This window comes from Dasypus novemcinctus, chromosome 14, assembly GCF_030445035.2.
Source record: "Dasypus novemcinctus isolate mDasNov1 chromosome 14, mDasNov1.1.hap2, whole genome shotgun sequence".
NCBI lineage: Eukaryota > Metazoa > Chordata > Mammalia > Cingulata > Dasypodidae > Dasypus > Dasypus novemcinctus.
Window position 1 is genome coordinate 62,785,881 of NC_080686.1, and position 21,846 is coordinate 62,807,726.

General features: G+C 36.5%; 1 protein-coding gene across 1 annotated transcript in view; it reads right to left on the reverse strand.

Moving 5' to 3' along the window:
* Positions 1 to 21,846, reverse strand: part of RGS22 (regulator of G protein signaling 22) — a 176,421-nt gene that overhangs the window by 89,823 nt on the left and 64,752 nt on the right. Inside the window, exons 10-11 of the mRNA XM_058275778.2 lie at positions 18,234 to 18,408; positions 3,341 to 3,474 (exon numbers count right to left, since the gene is read on the reverse strand). Coding sequence (XP_058131761.1) covers positions 3,341 to 3,474; positions 18,234 to 18,408 — 309 coding nt within the window. The remainder of the gene's footprint in view (positions 1 to 3,340; positions 3,475 to 18,233; positions 18,409 to 21,846) is intronic.

Here is a 21,846-nt window from a genome sequence, read left to right on the forward strand (position 1 = left end):
ACCACCCACTCTATCTATTTCCACACATTCACAGTCGTTAATTAAAACTTGTACATACATTAAGCATCAGTACTCCTTCACAGCTCTCCTCTTATGTCCTAATAACCTATACTCTAGGTTTTAACTCCAAGCATTTATTCTTCATAGTTAGTTCATATTAGTGAGACCATACAATATTTGTCCTTTTGTGTCTGGCTTATTTCACTCAGCATAATGTCTTCAAGGTTCATCCATGTTATGCATCCCAATTTCATTTCTTCTTACTGCAGCATAGTATTCCATCATATGTATATACCACATTTTGTTTATCCATTTGTTGTGATGGACACTTAGGATGTTTCCATCTTTTGGCAATCGTGAATTAGGTTGCTAAGAACTTTAGTGTGCAGATGTTTATTCATGTGAGTTTTCAGTTCTTCTGAAACTATATTCCTAGTAGAGGAATTGCTGCATCATATGGCAACTTCCTGAGGAACTGCCAAACTGTCTTCCAAAGGCTGCACCATTTTATATTCCCACCAACAGTGAAGGAGTATTCCTATTTCTCCACATTCTCTCCAGCACTTACTGATTTCTGTTCTTTTAATAATGGCCATTTTATGAAGTGTGAGATGATATCTCATTGTCATTTTGAATTTCTCTAATAGCTAGTGATACTGAACACTTTTTCATGTGCTTTTTGGCCATTTGTAATAGACATTGAAATGTCTATTTCAGTCTTTTGCCCATTGAAAAGAAATTGGATTGCTTGCTCTTTTATTGTTAAGTTATATGATCTCTTTATATAGAATGGAAATTAAACCCTTATCAGATATGTGGTTTCCAAATACTTTCTCCCTTTGAGTGGGCTGCCTCTTATGACCAACTGATTTTTGACAAGGCTGTCAAGTTCACTCAATTGGGAAAGAATAGTCTCTTCAAAAGATGGGGCTGGGAAAAGTGGATATGCAAACAATAAAAGAGGATCCCTATCTCAGACCATATAAAAATATCAATTCAAAATGGATGAAAGACCTAAATATAAGAACCACGACTATAAAACATCTAGAAGAAAATATCGGAAAGCATCTTCAGGCTCTTGAGTTGGGCAATGGTTTCTTAGACTTTACACCCAAAGCATAAGGAACAAAAGAAAAAATATATAAACGGGACTTCATCAAAATTTAAAACTTTATGCATCAAAGGCATCACAAAAGAAAAGAAAACTTACTAAGTGGGAGAAAACATTTGGAAACCACATATCCCATAAGGTTTTAATATCCAGAATATATAAAGAAATTCTACAACTCAACAATAAAAAAGACAATCCAATTTTAAAATTGGCAAGACATTTGAATAGACATTTCTCCAAAGAGGATATACAAATGGCTAAAAAGCTCCTGAAAAGATGCTCAACATCCCTTGCTATCAGGGAAATGCAAATCAAAACCACAAAGAGATAAACAACACTTTCACACCCACAAGAATGGCTTCTATTAAGAAAAAAAAAGAAAGAAAGAAAGAAAAAAGAAAATTACAAGTATTGGAAAGGATATGGAAAAATAGGAACATTCATTTATTGCTGGTGGGAATGTAAATTGGTACAGCCACTGTGGAAGAGTTTGGCAATTCCTCAGAAAGCTATGTATAGAATTATGGTGTGACCCAGCAATCCTTTTACTTGGTATACACTCCAAAAAACTGAAAGCGGGGACTCAAAGCAGATATTTTCACACTGATGTTTATAGCAGTAGTATTCAGAATTGCCAAACAATGGAAGCAACCCAAGCGTCCTTCAACCAATGAAGGAATAAACAAAATGTGGTATATACATACAATGAAATATTATTCAGCTATAAAAAGGAATAAAGTCCTGATACATGCAACAAGATGGATGAACTTTGAAGACATTATGCTGAGTGAAATAAACCAGACAAAAAAGGACAAACATTGTATGATCTCACTGATACTAAATAATTTGAAAAAGCAAACTCAGAGTTAGAATCTAGATTACTGATTATCAGGGATTGGGTTTCAGGTAGAGAATGGGGAGTTAATACTTAATCTGTTTAGAATTTCTATTTTGGTTGATTGTAAAATTTCCAAAACGGATGGTAGCGATGGTTGCACATTATTGTAAGTGTAATTAACAGGACTGAATTGTATATGTGAATGTGATTAAAAGAGGAAATTTTAGGTTACATATGTTATTAGAATAAAAATTAAAAGATAAAATATAAGACAGTATAATACAGTGAACCTACTGTAAATGATGGGCTACTGTTAATAGTAAAGTACAAAAATGTTCTTTTATGAATTATAACAAATGTACTACCCTAATACAAGGTGTTAAAATAGGGTGGAATATAGGTAAAAATACACCTAATGTAAGCTTTGGACTACAGTTAATAGCACAATTTTAATATTTTTTCATCCATTGTAACAAAGGTACCACTCTAATACAAAGTGTTAACAATAGGGGGCATATGTGAATGCTGTAATTTCTACATAATTTTTCTGTAAACCTTCAACTTCTCTAATTAAATAAAAAGTTAAAGTAAAGTGAAATTTTTAACAATGCACCTGTGATAAAACTGCATATGACTAAATACACACACACACACATAAACAAATGTGTGAACATAAAACTGATGCAATCTGAATAAGATGGATGGATTGTCTAAATATCAATTTCCTGGTTGTGATATACTACTATAGTTATGCAAAATATTATCACTGGGAGATAATGGATAAGTGTACATGGGGCCTCTCTATTATTTCTTACAACCACATGTGCATTTACAATTACATCTAAATACAAAATTAAAGTAAGTGATCTATACTAATAAGTTCTTCTTCAATGCCAATGCATTCTTTCAACTACTATCGTCAGGCTTCTGACTCTTGAAATTTCTTCTTCCTAACCTTATCAATGACTTTGTTACAATGAAAAGGGTAAATATGTGGGCAAATGTAAATGGATAAAATAATACACTGTATTAAATAAGCAATGACAATATTCTTGAGAGTCTTCTGAGTTCCCAAGTTTGAGAAATATAGAATTATTGAATAGAACCAAATAAGAATTAGAGGGTAATTTTCCCAAAGATATATTTTGATTGTACGCTCATGAGAGGCTGGAAATCAGCAACACCATCTCTTTAAAGTTATTCATCCCTAGAATTCTACCTAATTTAGAGCATGCATGGTAAGTATGTATAAGCCTCTAACATATATCATTGAAATATAAGAACCCACATAAAAATCAATTTGTTAGTTTTCAATTTATATTTAATTTTTAAAATCTTCAAATATCTTACTTTTGTGGAAAAACACTTGTCACCCAAAAGCTTGCACCTACCCTTTCTCAATCATGTCATCCTTAGAAGAAACTGGATACAAAGAGTTACTCTTCCAAAGTTTTTGAGTTGCTGTTTTTACTCTAGGTGATTTCTTGGGAGATTTAGGAGGTTGTAATAAACTGGATTCTTCATTCTTTAAAGTAATAAGATGATGAACAAAATGAAAAATAAGCAAAATGAAAAAAGTAAAAAGGAAAGAGAATAAATAAAGCAAAGCTCTCCACACATATCTCAGATTTGTTTTGACCAACAGAGGATTTCTTCCCCTACTCTACCACCTACCTTGTGTCACACTAGAATAAAAAATTACTCCTTTCCCAACTCCCACTTACACAATCAGCAGACAGAAATCCAACGACTATTTAAATTATAAGAAAAGAAAGAGCAAGGGCTTGTGAATGCTTATTTCCACCATGTGAAAGAAAACTCTTTTCCGAAGGAAAAAACTTTTCTTTGTTCTATAAGTGAATAGATTTTAGAGCTAGTGTGTGTGGGAGGCATATGTAGGGTGAGGGAAGGAGGCAAAATTCCTTGGTTCATGAGAAGCAACCAGTATCTTAACACCACTATTTCCTTTTTTTAAACCTTTATTGGAGAAGTTGTGTGTTAGCAGAACACCATGCATAAAATACATCTTTTCATTTTTTAACATTGTATTTTTGTGGTATTGTTCCCATTTTTAAGTTCTTTATGGTAAACATAAACAATTTAAATACAGAATAGAAAAAGATACATGGAAGAATGACAAAAAGTATAAACATCTAAATGTCCAAATGGAGGAGAAAGAAGCAGTTTTCTGAAAGTGGGCTATATATAAAGGTAATGTATAATATTTTAAGATAATGGTTTTGAAAACTGTGACACACATGGTAAACACTGATGAAGATATTAAAAAACTAATCAGGATACAAAAGTATAGGTACATTAAAACTCAAAACAAGAAATCCAAGGGAAAATATTTCATAGTTGCCCAGAAGTGGGTGAGATCATAAGTGATTTATCTCTCTTTCTCTAGCTTCCAAATTAATAGTTTTTACTATTTTTATTATTTGAAAAATAAACATAAAAAATCTTTTCTAAGTATGTCAACTTCCATTAGAGAAAAATATATGTGGCTGGAGAGAAAGGAATATGCTTACTATATTTTATTACCCAGAACAAACAAAGTCTTGTATATATATTCTAGATGCCTAACAATCACACTAATTTTTTAAAATTTATTAAAGTATGTCACTCATACATAAACATACATAAACAATAAGTCTATAGTAATAGTTGTGAACTTACAAAACAAACATACATAACATCATACAGGACTCTCATACCTCTCAGTATCACCGAAACCTTGCACTGTTGTGAAACATTTTCAACTAATGATGAAAGAACAGCCTCAAAATATTATGACTAACCACAGTATTTTACACTTGGCATATTTTCTCCCAACCCATCCTATTATTATTATTATTTTAATATCATTTATACATGAACATACATAAATAATAAGTGTACAGTAAAAGTTGTGAATTTACAAAGCAAACACACATAACATCACACAGGGGTCCCATACATCAACCCACCGTCAGCACCTTAAATTGTTGTGAGACATTTTTTACAAATAATGAAAGAATATTGTCAAAATCTTGCTACTAATCACAGTCCATATCTTACATTTGGTGTATTTTCCCCCCAAACCACCCTATTATTATTTTTTCAGTATATTTTTATTACAGCAGTTGTGAACTTACAAAATAATCATGCACATGTGCAGAATTCCATACAACATCTCTCTATCAACACACCACACTGTGGTATAACATTTGTCACAGATTATGAGATAATATCATAAGACTGTTAACACTAATCATGGTCCATAGTGTACACTTGGCACACTCTTTCCATACTCCCTAATTATCAACACAGTACAGCCTTGTAATACATGAATATTACAATATTGCTGTTAACTACAGTCCATAACTCACTTCATTTCTATTTTTCCCATGCTTCTCCACATTTCTACCACCCTGCAAGTGACATACATCTGCTCTAGCTTACAAAGGACACTCTTGCATCTGTGCCATCAACCATAATTCTCATACACCTCTGGGTTTACTATGTTGTTCAGTCCCTAGGGTATTATCTAACTTTCTTTCAACAGACATTGACTTCCCTACACTAACCTTTCCAGCTACATTCCCATTTATAAACCAGCTGTTACTCATTATGTGTTACCATCAACTCTACACATTTCCACACTTTTACAGTAAAGTTAATTAAACCTTCTACATACATTAAGCATCAGTAGTCCATCTCAGTCTTCCTATCTCCTTTAAGAATTCACTACCTACAACCAGGTCTTCAAGATGTTTTCCTACGTTTTCTTCTAGAAGCTTTATGGTTCTGGTTTTCATATTTAGGTTTTTTATCCATTTTGAATTAATTTTTGTATAAGGTATGAGATAGGCATCCTCTTTCTTTCTTTTGGCTATGGATATCCAGTTCTCCCAGCACCATTTGTTAAATGGACTGTTCTGCCTGAGATGGGTGGGTTTGACAGACTTGTCAAAAATCACTTGACCATAGATGTGAAGGTGTTTCTGAACCATTAATTCGGTTTCATTGGTCTTTGTGTCTGTCTTTATGCTAGTACCATGCTGTTTTTACCTCTCCAGCTAGGTAATATGATTTAAAGTCCAGAAGTGAGAGTCATCCAACTTTGTTTTTCCTTTTTAAGATGTTTCTGGCTGCTTGGGAACCCTTACCCTTCCAAAAAATTTTATAATTGTGTTTATAATTTATTTTTTAAATGATGGTAGAATTTTTATCAGTAATGCATTGACTCTGTATCAATTAGGGTAGAACTGACACGTTAATGATATTTAGTCTTCGAATCTGTGAGCATAAAATGTTCTGATTATTTCTTTTTTTAATTTCTTTTAACAATGCATTGTAGTTTTCTGGATACAAGTGATTTACATCCTTAGTTAAGTTTATTCCTAAATGTCTGATTCTTTTAGACACTATTGTAAATGGAATTATGTTCCTGACTTCTTCCTCAGATTGCGCATTGCTAGTGTCTTTTAAAGTCTATTTTGTGGGATAAAGTACAGCTAGCTAAGCTGGCTTTTTGTTGTTTTTGTTGTTGTTGTTTGGTTACTGCATGCATGGAATATCTTTTTCTAGACTTTCACTTTCAATCTATTGATGTCCTTGGATCTAAGGTGCGTCGCTTGCAGACAGCATATAGATGGCTCATATTTTCTTATCCATTCTGCCAATCTGTGTCTTTTGATTGGGGAATTTAATCCATTAACATTCAGTGTTATTACTGTAATGGCAGTTCTTATTTCACTCATTTTGGCCTTTTAGTCTTATCTGTCATATTTTATTTTCACTACTCTTTTGAGACTTTTAATTACCTACTGATATAATCTTCATTTTTAGACTCTCTTCCAAGCCTCTCTCTCCTGTCTTTTCAGACTATCGCATACCCTTTAGTATATCCTGCTTGGCCAGTCTCAGTTATAAACTCTGAGTTTCTCTTTATTCATGAATGTTCAAAACTTGCCCTCATTTCTGAAAGACTGTCTTGCCAGATATAAGAGTCTTAGCTGGAAGTTTTTCTCTTGCAGTATCTTAACTATATCATACCACTGTCTTGTCTCCACGGTTTCTGATTAGAAATTGGCACTTAATCTTACTGGGTATCCCTTATATGTTATGCACTGCATTTCTATTGCTACTCTTAGAATTCTCTCATTGTGTTTGGCATTTGACATTCTGATTAGTATCTGTCTGGGAGTTGGTCTATTCAGATTTATTCAGATGTGAATTCTTGTACTTCTTGGGCATGAATATCTGTCCTTCAATCAGTTTAGGAAAATTTCTACCATTATTTCTTCAGATATTCCTTCTGCCCCTTTTCCTTTCTCTTCTCCTTCTGGGACACCCATGACACATATGTTTGCACATCTCATGCTGTTGTTTAGTTCCCTGAGATCTTCAAATTTTTCCATTCTTTTCTTCATCTGTTCTTTTGTATGTTAGCTTTGAAAGGCTACATCTTCAAGCTTACAAATCCTTTCTTCTGCCTCCTCAAATGTGATGTTACATGATTCTAGTGTATTTTTTATTTCACTTATTGCACCTTTCATTCCCATAAGATCTGCTATTTTTCTGTGTATGCTTTCAAAAATCTTCTTTGTGCTCATCCAATGTCTTTTCGATATCCTTAATTTCTTTAGCCATCTCACTAAACTTATTAAGGAGATTTGTTTGGAAATCTATGATTAGTTATCTCCTTTATGTCATCTTGAGGCTTATCCTGTTCCTTTAACTGGGCCATATCTTTCTGTTTCTTGGTATGGATTGTCATTTTTTGTTGGTGTCTTAGCATCTGGCTTACTAGATGTATTTATTCTGGGTGCAGTTTCTCTCTGTAGTTTAGGGCTTTCTTGCCCTTCCTCCCTTGCTGATTGTATGGTAGAAGCCGAGGATGTAGTTGGTGCTGTAAGCTATAGAGGCTCAAGCTGCCCTCATTGCTCTAGGGACTGATGAAGCTTCTCCCACCTTTCTCCTTTGCCAGGGGTAGAGACAGAGCCACAGCCATGTATAATAATCCAAGTTGTGCAGGCCTAACTGTAGTTGCTCAGAGAGACAGAGGATGCTTCACGCACCTTCCTCCCCTGCCTGGGGTGGAGATGGAGTTTCAGGTGTGGGCAACTTCTTTCCAACTTGGACAGGTTCAAAATTTAACTGTTAAGGTTATACTTTAGCCAGCCAAATTTACTAATCAGTAGCTAAAGTCTGTGGCCAACTATTTCTTCCTCCCATTTTTGGGAAATGGAGCTTCCAGTTCCAGCCACAGAATAGTTCCTGAGGCAGATTGTGCCGCCAGAGTAGGATGATCTCCAGTATTTTAGTCAGGGTTCTCTAGGGAAACAGAATCAACATGAGATATCTGTCAATAGTATGCGATTCTATAAGAGTCTCTCACACAGCTGTGGGGATGCACAAGTCCAGGTTCCACAGGCAGGCTACAACCAGGGACTGCAATGAAAGTCCAGTGAAGGTTCTTGACAAGTTCTGGGAGACACTGGCTGTCCAAAGACAAGCTGGGAAATTCTCTCTCAATGCTGGAATCGCTTCCCCTTTTAAGGCATTCAACTGATTGGGTTAAGTGTCACTCACTGCTGATGGCAATCTCCCTGATTGATGTAATTATAACCAGCTATCTATGATTTACCACTGCAGTAAAGTCAATGGTGACTAAAGTACATAAATGCCCTTGTATTACAGTTAGCCTAGTGCTTGCTTGACCAAACAACTGGGCACAATTACCTGGCTGAGTTGACACGATAGCATAACCATCACAACAAGCCTCTGTGGTGTGGCCTATGTTTTCCAGGAAAGGCAGGTCCCCCAAGTTAACTCCCTGCTATAGGTGGGGCTGGGCTTAGGCTAGAGCTGCTGTCTGATCTGGGTGGAAAGAAGCAGGTCCCTACAAGCACTGTGATTTTCAGTCAGCCCCACTTCCTTTCATGCCAGGGGTGGGATTAAAATGGTGGCTACTGGCCTCTTTCTGACTTGAACAGGTTCAAATGTTAGCTCTTCTTAGGATTATACTTTAGCCAGCCAAATTCACTAGTCAGTAACAGAAGTTGGTGCCCAATCATCTCTTACTTCCTCGTTTCGGGGAAGTGGATCTTTCAATTCCAGCCATGGAAGAGCTCCCAAGGAGGACTGCACCACCAGTGAAGCATGAACACTGGCCTCCGTGGCAAGGAGTGCTCTACTTAGGAATCTTCTCTGCAGATGGGCAGTCTCCTTCCATTCTTTCAATGTTGCCAGATGCTCTTCTTGTCACCTAGAGTCTCCAAACAGGTGATTTAAATAGGTCTGGGTGATTACTTACTGTCCTGTAGCAAGAGCTGACTCTAGGAGCTCCTTATTCTGCTACTAGAGTCAGCTCGTAGGCCAGTGTTCATACTGCTTTTTCCCTTTTTGTACTATTTTATTCTTCTCCACTAAGAAAGAATGCTCACTACCTCTAATTCTGTTGTTGCTACTTCTCACTTACTAAGCAACTACTATGTGCCCGCCACTGCTCTAGGCACAGGGAATAAGCAGTTACCAAAGAAAAGCCCCTTACATTCTTATAGTAGTAGAAAGACAATAAATAAATCATAAGTACAACTAAGAAAGAAAGCAGGGCAAAGGGCACAGATAGCAATGGAACATATGTGTGCTATCTTATATAATTGTGCTTATATGGAATAATCAAGGATAATCTTCTTGAATAAATGATACTTGGGGAGACACCAAAAAGATGTGAGGGGGCAAGCCACGTATACATCTCAAGAAAGGGTGTTCCAGACAAAGGGAACAGCAAGTGCAAAGACTCGAAGGTTTTTGCTTGGTGTGTTCAAAGAATATCAAAGAGGTCAGTGCAGTTGGAGTAGAGTATAAGTTGGAAAAGAATGAAGGAAATGAGGTCAGGAGGCTAGCAGGGGCTTGGACAGCTTTGTAAATACTTGTTATTTCACTCTGAGTGAGAAACAAGGCCACTGGAGAATTCTGAATAAATGAGTATATTTTTAAAGAATGAATTTGGCTACTTGATAGAGAACAGACTACAAAGGAAGAGGGAAGCAGGAAGACTTAGTGTTAGGAAAGTATTTTAATGATCTAATCAGAGGCCAAGAATGGTAGTAGCAGAGATGATACAGGGTATTTTATGAATGAAAAGCTGATAGGATTTGCTGAGAGATAGATGTGGAACCCAAGAAAAAGATATTTTTTTTTAAGTTGAGGAATGGAAGTAGTTTTTACAGAAATTGGGAAAACCGTAAGAACAGCAGGTTTGGGATGGGATTTCATTTTGTTTATGATATGTTACATTTGAGGTGCTTATGGAAATCTGGACTAGAAAGCAATATATATGAGACTGGAGATCAGAAGAAAGATCTGGGCTAAAGATATAAATTTGGGAATCGTTAGTATACGTATGGTATTTAAAGTCATGGGCCTGGCTGGAGGAGATCATCAAGAAGAGAGTTATAACATTATGAAGATGAGGAGGAAACAAGAAGACTAAGATGGAGGGACCAATGAAGAAGAAATTTAAAAGGGGAGCATCCTGAGTCAAATGTAACTGATATTGTCTTCAGTTTGCTTCTACTGAAATAAGAAACAAGTTCAGCAGCTGAGAGTGGAGATGGGAGAGATGTTTCAGAGGTTTGATGCAGGGGGGAAAATGGTATGAAATGGGCATGTGGGAAAATGGGAGAGTAAATGGATCTTGGAAATGAAGTAGAATGTCTAGGTGGCACTAAAGTCCAAATTGAGGTTAGTGTTCATGAATTTGAGGTGAGCATCTATGTCATGAGGGATATTAGGCTGTAGTTTTCTTTTCCTGTAATATCTTTGTTTTTGGAGCTGGGTAATGGTGGGGAAGTGTTCCTTCCTGTTCTATTTTCTGGAAGAGTTTGTGCAGAACTGGTAATACTTGTTCCTTAAATGTGTAATAGAATCACCAGTAAAACCAGGTAGGCCTTGGGGTTATCTTGGTAGGAAGGTTTTTAACTATAGATTCAATTTCTTTAATAGAATAGGAATATTCAGGTTATCTATTTCCTCTTGAATAAGCTTTGTTAATTTGTGTCTTTCAAAAAATGTGTTCATTTCATCTAAGTTTGTAAATTTATTAGAAAATGGCCAAGGCTAGATTTGAGAATAGACAAAATATCATTGAATTAGTATATAATCATACAGGGCTCCCAGACCTTATCCTACCACCAATACCTTGCTGTTTTGAAACATTTGTAACAAATTATCAAAGAGCATCATCAAAGTATTACTACCAACTATAGTCCATATCTTACATTTGCTGTATTTTTCCCCAAACCACTCTATTATTTTTTCGTTCATAAACCATACAATTTATCTAAAATGTACAATCAATGGCATGTGATCTTATCACAGAGTTATGCATTCATCGCTTCATCAATATTAATTTTCATTTAAAAAAAGTAGTGACATGGAAGTATGAAAAAATCTAAAATGTAAGGGAACTTAGGAGTTATCAGTGTACTCTTAGGCCCCTATCAAGCTAAAAATCTATTTTTAATGGAAATAGATTTAAGAAAAATTATGGAGTTAGCTTTAGAAAGGATAAGGGAATAGATGAAGATGTTCCCATTAAATGTCCCCATTCAGTAAATTAAGACTCCAACTGAGGTACAAAAATCTTTCCAAGAGATCATGGAAAAATTTTTAATCAAAATCTATTTCTTAACAAAAAGCAATAAAAAAATCTATTTCCATATCTTTAACTTCCGTGTGTATGCTTTCCTAAAACTGATTTTCTTGAGAACATGCTGGCAGACAAATCTTCATTTGGCTTTCCTTTCCTTATTCCTCTTTACCAATTGCTGTACTCCCACTTTAAAAAAAACAAATACACACACACACACACAGAAACACATCTTCAGCACCTATCCTAAATCTTACTATGGTGCATTGTCTGAGAGTATAAAAACCTCCAGGGCACCAAACAAAGGGATTGTCTGAGATACTTTTCAATTAATAAACATTGGAAGCAAACAGCACTTTACTTAATCCAGACAAGAAATTTCTGGCAAATCTATCTGGCTATCTGGCTACCTATCGATCTACTATCTATCTGGAATCAAACTTAGAATTTAGAAATGAAGGGTCTTCCTGATGGCACATAATAACACACTTATTTGAATTTAAAAATGAAGTAAAACTTTTTCTGACAGAAAGTCAATCTGATATGACTTTGCCAATTAGGTTATGGGGCATGCATCTTCCATAAATTGAATGAACTGAATCTTGACAAAAAATATATTTAAAGCATGTGCAAAGGTAAAAGCATCTTATTAAAAAATACTGTATATGATAGCCAGGCCCTGAGCCTCAACAGACTTCAGCTCCTACACTCTGATTTATTGGACTTATTCCACTCAGCTAACATGGAGTTGAAGAATGTCAACCACCACACCATGGAGCCTAGACTGCCTACAACTGAAAGCAGGAGGATTGCATCCAGTATCCATGTGGAATCTAAGCCCCCTCTTGACATAGAGGTGGAATGGACACAACCAAGCCAAGGTCCACAGGAAGGAGGAATACAGTAAGGATTAGAGTGGACTTAATGATATTCTTCTATTCATGAACTATTGTGGTTAATAATCGAGAAAATGTGGCATTGGTGTGGAAAAAGTGGCCATGGTGGCTGCTGGGTGCAGGGAATGGGAGAAAGAGATGATATGTGGAGGCATTTTCGGGACTTGGAGTTGTCCTGGGTGGTGCTCCAGGAACAATTGCCGGACATTCTATGTCCTCCCACGGCCCAATGGATGGAACGTGGGAGAGTGTGGGCTATGGTGTGGACCACAGGCCATGGGGTGCAGCGATGCCCAGAGATGTACTCACCAGATGCAATGGATGTGTCATGATGATGGGGGAAAGTGTTACTGTGGGGGGAGTGGTGGGGTGGGGGCGGTGGGAGTGAATGGGGACCTCATATTTTTTTAATGCAATATTTTTAAAAAAAGGAATAAATTGAGTAGAATTTGGAAAAAAAAGAAAAGAAAAAAAATACTGTATGGTAAAGTTTATTTAAATTAACAATATTTTAATTTTTCCCAATCCTTACTGGTTAAACAAGGTGCATATAAATGAAAGAGAAACATATAATTAATGGTCACTTGATAAACCTTGGTAAGCACTGTCTAATATACATCCCCCAAACTGAGAAAGTAAATGACTCTAATCACTGCCTAATAATGCCTTTGTAAGTGAAGTTGTTTATTAATCCTTTTATTTCAACAAAATTGAAGAAGAGTCTAATTGAGTTCTAAAATGATGTGTTTAAAAATAAGCTTGATGAGAGATCATGTGACTCTGGGCATCAAAGAATTAAATGATATCACTGTAACAAAACATCTTTTATTCTTACTATATTAGCCATCCAAAGGGGTGCTGATGCAAAATACCAGACATCTGTTGGCTTTTATAAAGGGTATTTATTTGGGGTATAGGCTTATAGTTAACAGGCCATAAAGCACAAGTTACTTCCCTCACCAAAGTCTGTTGCCACATGTTGGTGCAAGATGGCAGGCAATGTCTGCGAGGGTTCAGTCTTCTTCCAGTTTTGTCTCTCTCCCAGGGCTCATTTCTCCACAGGCTCAGACATTCTTCTCTCTCTAGGCCAGCTGTAAACTATTTAATATCAGCAAAGAGCTTGTCTCTCTTCCCAGGGCCTCTGCTGTATCTAATGGAGCCTTCTCTCTTTCCTCATGTATCTTCTTCTCTGTGTATTTACATCCTGGGGCTCTAGCATTAAAACTCCAACTGCCTTATCATTTTCTCTGAGTCCCCACCCACCAAGGGGGAGGGAATCTAACATCCTACTGATGAGGTCCAATCAAAATCAAAGCCCTAATCATAATTTAATCAAGTAAAAGTGAAACCTCTGAATCTAATATAATCTAATATGCCCAGAGAAAGAGACCAGTTTATAAACATAATCCAGTGTATATTTTTAGCATTAATAAAAAGTATCAAACTGCCATACCTATTTAGTTATTTATGAGAAAAATATTTCTGAGCACTTAAATCTTTACAACAAAAAAGTAAGAACAGAATTATTGCTGAGCCATAGCTCATACTTTTAGTACTAAGTAATATTCATCTATAGATTCATGAACTTTTTTTAAAGGCCTCATTCATCTCATTAAGAACTACACTGCCAGAAAATTTAACTTTTTATATATAACACAAACAATACTTAGGACATTATAGTAACAATTTAAAATTTCTCATTTCAATTAACATGCATATTGTTGAGGGTTGAATTATGTTCCCCAAAGAGATAAGTTCTAGTCTTAACCCCTGTTATCTGTGAATATGACCTTCTTTAGAAATAGGATCTTTGAAGATATAATTAGTTAAAATGAGGACACACTGGTTTAAGATGGCCTCTTACACAATATGACTGGTGTCCTTATAAGAGGAGGGAAATGTGGACCCAGAGATAGACAGAGAGAGAAGGTGGTCATGTAAAGATGGAGGCAGAGACTGGAGATATACTGCCACAAACCAAGGAATGTCAAGGATTGCTGGTAACCAACAGAAGTTAGGAGGAGGAAAGGAAGATTCCTCTCCTTCAGAGAGCACATGGCCCTAGTAACACCTTTATTTTGGACTTTTGGCCTCCAGACCTGTGAAAAAATACTTTTTTATAAAGCCATCTAGTTTGTTTGTTTTTTTTTTTAAGGTTTATTTATTGATTTAATTCCCCTCCCCCCCCGGTTGTCTGTTCTCGGTGTCTATTTGCTGCATCTTGTTTCTCTGTCCGCTTCTGTTGTCGTCAGTGGCACGGGAAGTGTGGGCGGTGCCATTCCTGGGCAGGCTGCACTTTCTTTTCACGCTGGGCGGCTCTCCTTATGGGCGCACTCCTTGCCCTGCGTGGCACGGCACTCCTTGAGCGCATCAGCACTGCGCATGGGCCAGCTGCACATGGGTCAAGGAGGCCCGGGATTTGAACCGCAGACCTCCCATGTGGTAGACGGACGCCCTAACCACTGGGCCAAGTCCGTTTCCAAGCCATCTAGCTTGTGGTACTTTGTTGTGGTAGCCCTAGGAGACTAATGCACATATTTTTGTTACTTTGTTAGTGTGATCAATAAAAGACATTTATGCATAAAATATACTTGATAAAATTCTGTAGAGGATGTGGAGTGAAAATATAAGTATATAGAGAAGAAGGAGTAATATTAATTTCCAACAGTTGAAGATTTTTTTGTGTGGTTTTTTGCTTGTTTTTTAATATATTTTAAATTTATTTTCAAAAGATATTTAGATTACATAAAATGTTACAGTATATATATATACATTATATATATACATATATATATGTATATATATGGGAGTCCTACATGCCCCACTCCCCACACCTCCCACCCTTCTACATATTAACAATTTCTTTCATTAGTGTGGTACATTCATCGAAATTGATGAACACATTTTGGAACATAGCCACTAATCATGGATTATAGTTTACATTGTAGTTTACACTCTCTCCCACTCAATTCTGTAGGTTATAGCCATATATATAATGACCCATATCTGTCATTGCAATGTCACTCAGGACAATTCCAAGTCCTGAAAATGCCCCCGTATTACACCTCTTTGTTCTTCTCCCTGACTTCAGTACCTCCACTGGTCACTTTCTCCACAATGATATAATTTCTTCTGTTACTAGAATCACAATAAGTCTATAGTAGAATACCAGTAAATCCACTCTAGTCCATATTTTATTCCCAATCCTGAGGATTCTGGATGGTGATGCCCACTCCACCTCTAATTGAGAGGGGGATTCAGTCCCATATGGCTGATGGATGGGACTCTCTTGTTTGCAGTTGTAGACTCTCTTGGTTCCTTGGTGTGGTGGTTGTCCATCCTCTGTTTTGTGTTTTTTTAAATGCATGATAACAGATACCAAATTTCTATGGTATTTGGAATCCTTTGGGTGTATTTTTAAAAATGATTAGGGGAGCGGATGTAGCTCAAGTGGTTGAGCATTTGCTTCCCATGTATGAGGTCCTGGGTTCAATCCCTGGTACCTTCTGAAAAAATGATTTAACAGCTTTATTTTTAAGTGTATTAATAATATATGGGAGTCATTTGAGTCCCAAATCTCAGCAGAGTTGCAGCCAACATCTACTTTCCAGTTCATCAGACTCACCCAGAACAACTAATAAAAGGATAATAATGGACAATGCCCCTCCCCCCAAAAATAGAGTATCTACAACTGCAAGCAAAATAGTTCCATCAATTTGCCCCATCGGATTTAAACTCCCTCTCAATCAGAAGCAGAGTGGGCATCACCATCCCCAAATCCTCAAGATTGAGGAATGAATACACGTAAGGGGGAATGCAACCATGGACCAAAGTATACTTATTATTCTAGTAATGAAAGAACTTATAACACTGAAAAAGGCAGTGGTCACCGGAGGTTCTGAGGAGAAGGATGGGGAAGAATATATATAACATGAGGCATTTTTGGGTCACTGGAATTGTTCTGCATGACACTGCAGTGATGGATACAATCCTTTATATATTTTTTCAAAACCTATAAAACTGTATGGTACATAGTGTAAACCATAATGTAAACTATAGATAATGGTTAGCAGCAATGCTTCAGTGTTTGTTGATCCGTTGTAACAAATATACCATGTTAACAGAAGATGTTATTAATAGGGGAAAATGTGAGAGGGGGAGGGGGTAGAGTATATGGGAATCCCCTAAATTTTTCATGTAACTTTTCTGTAATCTAAAATGTCGGGAAACGGACTTTGGCCCAGTGGTTAGGGCGTCCGTCTACCATATGGGAGGTCCGCGGTTCAAACCCCGGGCCTCCTTGACCCGTGTGGAGCTGGCCATGTGCAGCGCTGATGCGCGCAAGGAGTGCCGTGCCACGCAAGGGTGTCCCCCGCGTAAGGGAGCCCCACGCACAAGGAGTGCGCCCCATAAGGAGAGCCGCCCAGCGTGAAAAGAAAGAGCAGCCTGCCCAGGAATGGCGCCGCCCACACTTCCTGTGCCGCTGACGACAACAGAAGCGGACAAAGAAACAAGACGCAGCAAATAGACACCAAGAACAGACAACCAGGGGAGGGGGGGAAATTAAATAAATAAATAAATCTTTTTAAAAAAAAAAAAAAATGTCTTTAACCTGTGTGGAGCTGGCCCACGCGCAGTGCTGATGTGCGCAAGGAGTGCCGTGCCACGAAGGGGTGTCCCCCGCGTAGGGGAGCCCCACGAGTGAGGAGTGCACCCCGGAAGGAGAGCCGCCCAGCGGGAAAGAAGAGCACAGCCTGCCTAAGAATGATGCCACACACATGGAGACCTGACACAACAAAAAGAGACACAGATTCCTGCGCCGCTGACAACAACCAAAGCGGACAAAGAAACAAGACGCAGCAAATAGACACAGAGAAGAGACAACCAGGGTGGGGAGGGGGAGGGAAGAGAAATAAATAAATAAAATCTTAAAAAAAAAAAAGTATTTAAAAATAAAGTTGAATATATATATATGAAATTATAACCTTTGCAACTATTTTAACTTTTGATGAAAAAATATAGACGTCAACTTAATGTGCAAAGTGGTAATACAGTTTTTGAGATACGATATTTTCAAGGGGTATAAAAGCAAAAACTTTGAAATTTAGACAGATCAAAACTTGAAATAAAAAGAATACTAAGCAAGGGCACTGAAATAGCAGTGAGTCTGAAAAAGAATCAAATTACCCTTGTATTTAAGCTTCTATTTTTTTTTCATTTTTATTGAGGTGAAATTCACGTAACATAAAATTAACCATTTTAAAGTATACAATTCAGTGGCATTTAGTGCATTCTCAATGCTGTCCAATCATTACCTGTATCTAATTTTAAAACATTTCATCACCCCAAAAGAAAACCCAATGGAAAGCACCTCTCCCCATTGCTCCCAATCCCCAGCACCTGACAACTACCAATTTGCTTTAGGTCTCTAAAATTTACCTACTTTTAGACATTTCATATTTGCCTATGAAAATTATGTTTTGGCATTACATTTTCTCATTTCCTAATTGTTGCAGCATGTGCATTAACAACAATAACAAAGCTTATAACAAAACTTAAATAACAAAGTACACAAACCCAATGATGAATTTTTCTACTATAAACTTAATAAGAGGGTAAAGTTGTTATGGGGGGAGGAGAGGGGGAAGGGGGTGGGGGGTATATGGGGACCTCATATTTTTTTCATGTAACATTTTAAAAATAAATTTTAAAAATTTAAAAAAAAAAAGAATCAATGAACACTACCTGCAACTCAGATATCTGTGGAATGCAAGATTTAGGTCTTAATGGCAAGAGGGTTGCTATTTGTGGAAAAGGGTCAACATCCTTCCTCGGTTTCTCTTGACGGAGATGCCAGAATTTCAATTCAGCACTAGCATATTTTGTTGAGGATGAATGAGTAACACAGAATCTTGGTGCCCTATTGAAAGGAAAAGAAAATGTAAATTAAACTATATGTTAAGTCTCAAAATCAAAAGTATACAAAATGTATAAATAACTATGTTTATAATTATCTGTCTTGATGTAACACTTTTCTAAACATATCTTCATTTTTCTGCTGCCTAGCCTTGGAAAATGGCTGCAGTCCCCCATTCACCCATATAAAAAGGCAATACACATTTGGGAAAAAATCATAAATAATATTATGTTCAAACTACTACCTGTTTAATAAGAAACCTACATATCAATTGCTGAAGGAATTTTAAATTACTTATAGATTCTAGTAAAATAAACATCAAATGTACCCATGATCATTTTATGTTTTTCTTTTTCTTTTTAGTTTTTTCCCCCATAATCATTTTAAAGCAGGTTAATATTTATCTATAGCATCAAGATAAGAACTGGAAGGTGAAAGTCACATTTTAAAATATATAAGCGTTTTTCCATAATGCTTAAGTATACCACTAATGTGGATTATGGTTTCATATTATCTATTTCCAGGACTTAAGTCTGAAGGTAAGAATTAATTTTAAAACAAGTAATTATAAATGAAAGGCCAACTCTATTGCCAGGAATTTAGGAAAAGGAATGTTTGGCATAGTATCAAGGCCACATAATTGGATGGATAAGCTGGTATTCAGTCTATGTGATAACTCTTTATTGGATGCACGGTTAACTCCAGCTGTTAGGGCCTGCTGCTAATTGTTCCTTCAACCAGGTTTTTCCCCTGATGCTACAGCCCAAAGACTACTCCCTAGTCCTTATTTTTCAGGGTCTGAGAGAAACTGCCTCACTTTAAAATAGCAAGAAGATAGGTATCTCCCTGATATGAACACAGACTGGGAGTGGAAGAGAATCCAAAGTCCTTAATTAGGTTAGGTTTAGAAAACTAATGTGTGGTCATCCTATACAGTATTTCAGAACATTTACTTGCAGACTTGGAAGTGCCTGTATCCAAAATTACCTCTTATTTGCATGTCAACCACTAAGTTTGCATATTTATAAGTCCCTTATCAAATAAATCATACATGTGATGGCCAGGAAATCTAGATGTCTCAATTTTCTGATCCATATTTGTTGCCCTTCACATTTTAATCTTGAATTCTTACTCAATTCATATAGCATTAATCTTTGATATGCCACTACGTTAATATGTCAAATAGTGTGGAATCAATGGCATAGTCCTAACTGATACTGTATTTTTCATGTTTCTGTTATACACGTCATCAAATATACTGATTGCGTACATCTCAGTTCTCAAGCTTTAGAGAGTGGGAGAGGATATTTGCTAGATAATAACCACAATGAGTCTTTATCATATAAAACATACATACACACATATAGACACATATATTCCCACAAATCAATAAAACAGAGAAAACCATAGAAAAATGAGCAAAGAAGTATTAAAGTTGAAATCCAAATGACCAATAAACAACAAAAAGGTTATTAGCCTCACTAGTAACCAGTACAAGTTAAAACCATAAGATACCAATAACACACCAACCATATTCAGAAAAATTAAAAATCTGACAACATCAAGTGTTACCATGGATGTGAAGCAATAGTTCCTCTCATTTTCTGTTGGAGGGAGTACAAATTGGTAGTACTTTGGAAAAATGGATGCATGTATAAGAACATACATTTCTATACTACCTGTAATTGCAAACAATACAACTCAAGTGTCCAAAAACAGCAAATAAACTGTGGTATATTCATGCAGTAGAAAACCATACACAGCAATGAAAATGAACTAGCCACTCTTTAAATGCAATTACAGGGGATGAGGATTTGGCTCAACTGATAGAGCAACCGCCTACCATATGGGAGGTCCAGGGTTAAACCCAGGGCCTCCTGACCCATGTGGTAAGCTGACCCACGCACAGTGCTGATACATACAAAGAGTGCCATGCCATACAGGGGTGTCCCTGTGTAGGGGAGTCCCATGTGCAAAAAAAGCACAGCCTGCCCAGGAGTGGTGCCGCACACATGGAGAGCTGACGCAGCAAGATGACACAACAAAAAGAGACACAGATTCCCAGTGCCACTGACAAGAATGCAAATGGACATAGAAGAACACACAGCAAATGGACACAGACAGCAGACAAAAGGGGGGAAGGGGAGAGAAATAAAATCTTTTAAAAAAAAAATAAATAAATGCAATTACAGATGAACCTTACAAATATAAATGTTCACAGAAGAGAAAAAGGATGGATATAATATGATTTCATTTATATTAAGTTCTAGAACAGGCAAATTAAAATCAATGTTTAAGGATGCACTTGAAAACATGGTTGGTAAAATATGTAGGAAAGCAAGAAGATAATCACAAAAGTCAGGACAGTGGTTATCACTGAGGGGGCGTGTGGATGTTGTGATAAGGAAGAGACCTTCAAGGGTCTTGGAAACATTCCATTTCCTGACTCATCTGGTAGTTACACAAGGGTTTGTTTTACAATATTCACTTAATTGTTTATGTTTTAGGCATTTTCTATATTGATATTAAATTTCATTTTTAAATGTTTTAAAAAAATCATGAGTCTGGATAAAACACACTGAACATAACAGGTATTCAATGACCACTGTGAACAGACAATAGGAAAAGGATGCAATAGTGGAATTTTTAAACAAAGGAAAACTTAATTTTTGGAAACAGCTCAAAAATTTTAATCTCAGGGAGCTGATGTAGCTAAGTGGTTGAGTGCCTGCCTCCCACAAACAAGGTCCTGGGTTCAATCTCTAGCACCTCTTTAAAAAATGAATGAATGAAATAATAATTTTATCTCTATCTCTAATTTCACTAGCACTCCAGACTTCCATTTCCAGGTGACTACTGACTATCTTCATTTAAGGCCCCCAAATTCAACATGCCCCAAACCAACACATTATCTCTCCTCTATCCTCCATTCTTCAAATTTGCTCCCCTTTCTGGGTGACATATTATCATCCACCAAATAGCCCAAGTATAATCCTGGGGTCATCCTTTCTTTCTTCAAACCACACATCCAATTAGCCACTGAATTCGGTAGACAACACTTCCAGAATCTCTCTTAGATTCCTGACCATATCTATAGAACCTCTTTCCCTGTGCTTAATCTTTTATTCTAGACTCCTAATTTATCTCTCTGCTTCTCTAAAGAAAAAAATATGTTAACAGAATAATGATTTAAAATTTCAACAGATCTTCATTTCCTAATGGATAAATTCCAAATTTCCTAATATTGCCCTAAGAAGAGGCCCTTCACATTCTTATCCAAGTCTTCCTTCATAAATCTCTTTCCTTATCTATTAAAAAATATATACATTTCTTACCTATTATACTTGAGACACTATGCAAGAGATACAAAATCAAGTTATGACACAGTCCCTGATCTAGAATATTTTACAATCTAAGGAAAGAGACAAGTAAATCAGCGAT